General features: G+C 45.9%; 1 protein-coding gene across 3 annotated transcripts in view; it reads left to right on the forward strand.

The window, feature by feature from the left end:
* Positions 1 to 6,937, forward strand: part of VDAC3 (voltage dependent anion channel 3) — a 27,223-nt gene that overhangs the window by 14,555 nt on the left and 5,731 nt on the right. For 2 of the 3 annotated variants that reach the window (XM_018561935.1, XM_018561936.1), the window contains 4 exons: positions 2,592 to 2,744; positions 2,832 to 2,884; positions 5,035 to 5,262; positions 5,872 to 6,022. In XM_018561935.1, the coding sequence (XP_018417437.1) occupies positions 2,592 to 2,744; positions 2,832 to 2,884; positions 5,035 to 5,262; positions 5,872 to 6,022 (585 nt within the window). The remainder of the gene's footprint in view (positions 1 to 2,591; positions 2,745 to 2,831; positions 2,885 to 5,034; positions 5,263 to 5,871; positions 6,023 to 6,937) is intronic. The other variant, XM_018561937.1, reaches the window with a different exon arrangement.

Here is a 6,937-nt window from a genome sequence, read left to right on the forward strand (position 1 = left end):
CAGCTTATCACATTGGTTTTAATTTAGAAAGGTCTATACCTCCATAGAGACCCAATGCTAGAGGTCAACATTGAGGGAGCCTGTGAGTTGCACCCACCACACGCTGATTGCAGGTGCAACGTTCTGCAGGCTCTTAATGTCAAAATAAGTAGTAATTGCACATAGATCATAAAATCAATGTTGCTGCATTTACCACCTTTTTGCATTGAGTCCTGCAGAGCATTGCACCTGCAATCAGTGCGTCGTGGATGCAGTGCACAGGTACAGCAAATGGGACTTGTAGTATTGATGACGATCATCGAACAGAGCCAAGCACAGCTCAGCTAAATTTAAACCACAACACCTTTCTGCAGAGAGAAGCACCCTGCGATTCAGGTAATGTAGGGGGTGGTTTGAGGGTTGGGGAGTGTGACCATGTTTCATGACATACCCTCAATATAGGTGTAACATGAACCGTGGTCTAAAAAGGTGGACTAGGCCATTTCCATTGCTCTGATGTCTCCTGCATTGTCTTCCTTAGCTGAAAATATGAAATCAAGTCTGCAATATATCCGGTGACATTGTGGACGGTTTCCAAGTGTCTGCACACTAGGGCTGCAGCTAACGATTATTTTCAAAATCGATTAGTTAGCCGATTATTGAGTTCGATTAATCGGATAAAAAAAAAACACAATGGCTCCTGTGATGGACTACTAGTTTGTACTGAGATTGTAGTCCATCACGGGAGCAAGCAATGCAATATAATACATACAATTATACAGCGGCGCAATGCAGAATAACACCAGCTATAGAGGAATACAGCAAATCGCAGCCATAGTACATTATACTATAATGTACTATTGCTGGGATTTGTAGTCCTCTTTAGCTGGTGTTGTTCTGCATTGCGCTTAATGTATTGCTGGGATTTGTAGTCCTCTGTAGCTGATGGTACATATACAGCACAATGTACCATCAGCTATAGAGGACTACAAATTCCACTATCCCCAGCAATACATTAACCACTTGATGACCGGGGTGTTACACCCCCTTCCTGTCCAGGCAATTTTTCAGTGTTCAGCGCTGCGGTACTTCAACTGACGTTTATTCCGTCATGCAACGCTGAAAACACATTTTATACAATTTTTTGGGGACAGATGGAGCTTTCTTTTGGTGGTATTTAATCCCCACTGGGGGGTTTTTAATTTTTTTACTATATAACAAAAAAGTACTGAATATTTTTAAAAAAAGCAAAAAACGGTTTTCCCTTTATTTTAGGAAACATTTCTTTTTACCCAATTTTTTGGTAAAATATAAAAGGCCTTAAAATTGCACACGCCCGCAAAATCGCAAAAAACTATCCTAGCCAAAATTGGCCATAGGCGACGCTTTAAAAGAGTTTACCGCTCCTCAGTTTAGTGTTATCAGTGATTGATGGCCCTAGAATTATTGCTCTCACTGCAACGTTCACGGCGATATGTAACATGTGCGGCGTAATGGGCGCAATCGTCATTTTTGCATGTAGGCACACCAAACACATTTTTGCGCATCTATGTGGGGGTGGGGGACTTTAAAAAACTTTTGTGGTTTTTTTATTTGTGTGTGTGTAAATTTTATTTATTTTGTGAGCAATTTTTAAAAAAAACTTTTTCTTTGACACTTAACTTTATTGTTATCACATAGGGTGCTAAGTAGTCCCCTATGTAATAACCAATTACAGGGGCAGGTCCCCTTTATGGAGACATCAGGGGTCTCTAAGACCCCTAACGTCACCAAGGGACCCCCAGAGAAGCTGATGAAGCAGAGATCTGCTTCATCAGCTTCTCTCCGGTTTTTGTACCGGAGAGTGACAGGGGAATGCGGAAGTGATGTAGCATACATCACTTCCTGCATTCAGAGACCGGGAGGAGATCTGTACTGAACTCCCTCCGTTCTCAGTGCACAGAGCCGTCACAACGCCCGGGATAGATGGACGCCCGGGATCACGGCGAGAAGAATTGCGTCATGCAAGCGATCGGGCGTCTTTACAGACGCCGGACCGCTTGTATGTAAACGGCCATCGCTGGCCGTTTAAATTACTGGCGGTTTCCCACTCGCGCGCGCCCCCTGGCGCTCACAAGCGGGCACGGGCACGAAGGACGTCTAAAGACGCCCACCTGCATCCAGGAGACTGTCTTTCAGTGTTTGGCTGACAGGAAGTGTTTAATACAGCTTCCTCCACCCCACCCCCCCAATGCCTGCTCTTCCTTAATTGTGCCGATCGTGGATGGGCGGGCAGCCGCGGGTCTGTGAGGTGGGGAGGAGAAGCGGCGTGTCCGTATTGCGGGGAGGAATCGTGTTGTGCGGGGAGGAGACGTGTCGCGGCGAGGAGAAGCGTGCGGAGAGAAGAATCGTGCGGGGGAGGAGAGGATTAGTGTGGCCGCACGCAGGCCACACTAATCGAAATTCAACTAATCGATGATAGAAAGTGTTGACAACATTTTCCATCATCGATTATAATCGACTTAGTCGATGAATTGTTGCAGCTCTACTGCACACTGTAGTATAAGTAAAACTTCAGACATGGCTGCAGGTCAGTCCCGAGTAACTTTCTCTCCATCCTTCTGTGTTTCTAGGAGTTCATCAGCAGCGGCACTTCAAACACTGAAACAGGAAAGGCGACTGGCAACTTGGAGACTAAGTACAAACTGTCCGATGCGGGACTCACCTTTACCCAGAAGTGGAACACAGACAACACCTTGGGGACTGAAGTGTCCCTGGAAAACGAGGTGAGCTACAATCATGTCTGTCTCATGAGGGGACAAGCATGACAGGGTACCAGGGGTTAATGTCTTCCTTGTCTTTTATGTCTACAGTTGGCGAAGGGTCTGAAGCTGACACTGGATGGTACATTCGTACCCAATACTGGGTGAGTGGCACCCCTTCTGATACTTCTCCGTTACGTCATCTCACTTGTGTGTCCAAATGTTTGCAAAAAAAGACTGTCGTTATCCATTGGTTCCCTCTTCCATTCTTCCAGAGCAATGCTGGTGAATGATTGGTTGCTGTGGGCAACAAGAGAAGGTCTTTTGTGAAAACAATGCACATTCAGTCATGGCCAAAAATATTGGCACCCCTGAATTTCTGTCAGATAATGCGCCACTTCGTGCAGAAAATTGTTGTAACAAAGTGACACAAAGTGGAGAAAAAAAAAGCCAAATCTGACACATTCCACGCAAAACTGAAAAAATGGAGTGGACAAAATTATTGGCACCGTCTTCAAATTGCAAGAAATAATTGCATTCCAAGTTTTTGTGGAGAAGCACGGACAATCTCGCGGTTACAAGTCCATCTCCAGAGATCTTCATGTTCCTGTGTCCTCTGTGTATAACATTGCCAAGACGTTTCCAGCCCATGGCACTGGCGCTGATCTCCCCGGACATGGACGAAAAAGAACAATTGATCAAACATTGCAACGAAGGATTGTTGGAATGGCGGATAAAGACCCGACATCAACTTCCACACAAATCTAGCTGACCTTCAGGCACAGGGTACAACTGTGTCAGCTCGCAATATACGTCGCCATCTGAATGATAGGAGACCCAGGAGGACCCCACTGCTGACACAGAAACATCAAAAAGCCAGATTGGAGTTTGCCAAAACGTACCCGAGGAAGCCAAAAACCTTTTGGGAGAATGTGCTGTGGACAGACGAAACAAAATAACAGCTTTTTGGTGCAGTCGCCCATTCTACTGTTTTCAGAAAAATAAAAAAATCCAGTCCCTCCAGTCACACATGGTGGTGGGGTCACTGATGTTTTGGGGATACTTTGCTGCTTCAGGCACTGGATGTCTTGACTGTGTGCATGGCATTGTGAAATCTGAAGACTACCAAAGAATTGTGGGGTGCAAGGTAGGGCCCAGTGTCAGAAAGTTGGGTCTCCATCAGATGTCATGGGTCTTACAGCAGGACAATGACCCAAAGCATGCGTCAAAAAGCACCCAGAAACGGTTTCAGACAAAGCGCTGGAGAGTACTGGACTGGCCCGCAATGAGTCCAGATCTGAATCCCATAGAGCACCTGTGGAGAGATCTCAGAACAGCAGTTGGGAGAAGGAACCTTCCAATCTGAGAGACCCGGAACAGTTGGTGAAAGAAGAGCGGTCCAAAATTCCTGTATAGAGGTGTAAGAACTCATTGAGGTTACAGGAAGCCATTGATTTCAGTTATCTTTTCCAAGGGCTGTGCTGCCAAATATTCATTGAGGGTGCCAATAATTTTTCCAGTCTATTTTTGGAGTTTTGCGCGGAATGTGTCAGATTTGGCTTTTTTTTTTTACTCCACTTTTTTGTGTCACCAATACAAACGCAAGAAATAAACATGAGAATGCCGAAACATTTGTCATTGCAACAATTTTCTGTGCAAAGTGTCGCATTATCTGACAGAAATGCAGGGGGGCCAATATTTTTGGCCATGACTGTATTAATAAAAGAAAGTGCGCATTTATTCGTTTTTCTGCACTTGAGCCTTTAAAGCATTACAGCCGCGATCGATGGATTGGGGGCGCAATGCTCTGGCTCCTGCAGACTCTTTCAGCCCCTGTAAATACAGAGGAAAGGACTTTCAGCTAAAGGATGGGAGGACTTGTCAATGGGGTGCAGTTTGCAGGAGCTTTTCCTGGAAGATATAAAAGGGAGGTTTCTCTTTAAGTGACGAGACCAGATTGATGGGGACGTTCACTTACATGTAAAAGGCAGATGGCGGTCTGAATCATTACACATGTGCAGGGCTTGAAAAAAATGTTAGGGTGTCTCCCCAGTCAGTCAAAAATTTCACCAGTCAGCATGACCGGACTAAAGCCTTGCAATTTATGTTCACATTTTTTGGGGAGGCTGGCAGGCCGGCCGGGAAGCTGCTCGTCGGGCTCCTCCGTCCTCTCGTCGCAGACGAGTGGATTTTTCAAGCCCTGCTCATGTGTGTCACGGGGTCATACAGAATTGCAGAGCGCACAGGACGGCTGTCTGTATTGTGAGCAAGTAAAGGCGATGTGCAATATATTTACCATTTATGTGTGTTCCAGCAAGAAGAGTGCCAAGCTGAAGACCTCCTACAAGAGAGACTATGCCAATCTGGGAGCCGACGTTGACCTGGACCTGGCTGGTCCTACCGTCACTGCTTGGGGAGTCCTGGGCTACCAAGGCTGGATGGCTGGCTACCAGGTGTCCTTCGACACTGCCAAATCCAGATTGGCGCAGAATAACTTTGCCCTGGGCTACATGGCAGAAGACTTCCAGCTACATACAAACGTGTGAGTATTCTATCATCCTACATGTGATCCCGAGTATCTCTATACACTGACAATGAACGCTGAGCTCTGTATAATGATCCCGAGTATCTCTATACACTGATAATGACCCCGAGTATCTCTATACACTGATAATGACCCCGAGTATCTCTATACACTGATAATGATCCCGAGTATCTCTATACACTGATAATGACCCCGAGTATCTCTATACACTGATAATGATCCCGAGTATCTCTATATACTGATAATGAACGCTGAGCTCTGTATAATGACCCCGTGTATCTCTATACACTGATAATGAACGCTGAGCTCTGTATAATGATCCCGAGTATCTCTATACACTGATAATGATCCCGAGTATCTCTATACACTGATAATGAACAATGAGCTCTGTATAATGACCCCGCGTATCTCTATATACTGACAATGAACGCTGAGCTCTGTATAATGATCCCGAGTATCTCTATACACTGATAATGAACGCTGAGCTCTGTATAATGGACCCTGTGCTATGCATGTTGATGACATATCTGTCTGAACACCGATCATGAACCTTTGTAGTTGTAATGTCTGTGCTGAATGATGGTCTTCTGGTTCTTCATTATCCAGGAATGACGGCACTGAGTTTGGAGGATCGATCTATCAGAAGGTCAATCAGGATGTGGAGACCTCTGTGAGTTTGGCTTGGAGTGCAGGAAGCAATAACACACACTTTGGCATTGGAGCCAAGTACCAGCTGGATTCAAACACCGCAATCTCTGTAAGTTTCATGGTTCCCTTGTATGGGTGCTGACATTTCCCATAATCCTTCACTCTTGCAGTTTAAAGGAGAACTATGGGTCAGTGCTTTTCCCCATAGTTCTCTTAAAGGTCACAGGAGGACCTAAACTAACCTCCTCCCCTGACCCAAAGCTCAGTATATAGGGAGCTACATCTCGCAGTATACTGAGACTGCCGCAGCCAGGACGGATCCCGACAATGCTGTAGAGATCCACCCAGCTGCGTGAGTGACAGCTGGCTCTGCCTATCTAGAGGCAGAGCAAGCTGTACCCGCCCCCTCCTCCTCCATCCGTTCCACCAGTCAGCGCTGGAGGATCGGGGAGGGGGGGAATCCCTGCAGTGAGCCGTGAGTGACAGTCACCTCTCTCTGCAGGGAGATGATCGAGAAGTGAGCGAGTGACTATGTGTTCACTCACTTTCCGATCTATTGAGCCGAAGTGTCACAGTTTAATTGTCACAGGTCGGCTCGAACTATGAGGATGAGTGATTTTCACTCCCCTCATAGTTCTCCTTTTTAATGATTGAACAGACCTTGGCTGGAGTCAGGTTTGCAGTGTCCTAAGTCCTGGACTCCCTTGTTACTCGCTGGATAACTATTTGAGTCTCCGCAAATAAATTTGTGTAGAAAATGGGAAGGTGCAAATGTGGAACTCCGGTGCTTCTGCTGGGGTTTTGTTCATCATTCACTGCAAGTCTTCCAAAATAATTTGGGTTGTGGTGTGCTTAATACCAGGTGTTTAGACCCCCTCCCTGTCCTGGCCATTTTTCAGTATTCAGCGCTGCGGTCCTTGGACTGACATTTATTCCGTCATACAACGCTGTACTGAAATACATTTTATACAATTTTTTGGGGGACAGATAGAGCTTTCTTTTGGCGGTTTTTAATCACCACTGG

This window comes from Nanorana parkeri, unplaced genomic scaffold (assembly GCF_000935625.1).
Source record: "Nanorana parkeri isolate BGI_ZX_2015 unplaced genomic scaffold, ASM93562v1 scaffold551, whole genome shotgun sequence".
In the NCBI taxonomy this organism is placed as follows: domain Eukaryota; kingdom Metazoa; phylum Chordata; class Amphibia; order Anura; family Dicroglossidae; genus Nanorana; species Nanorana parkeri.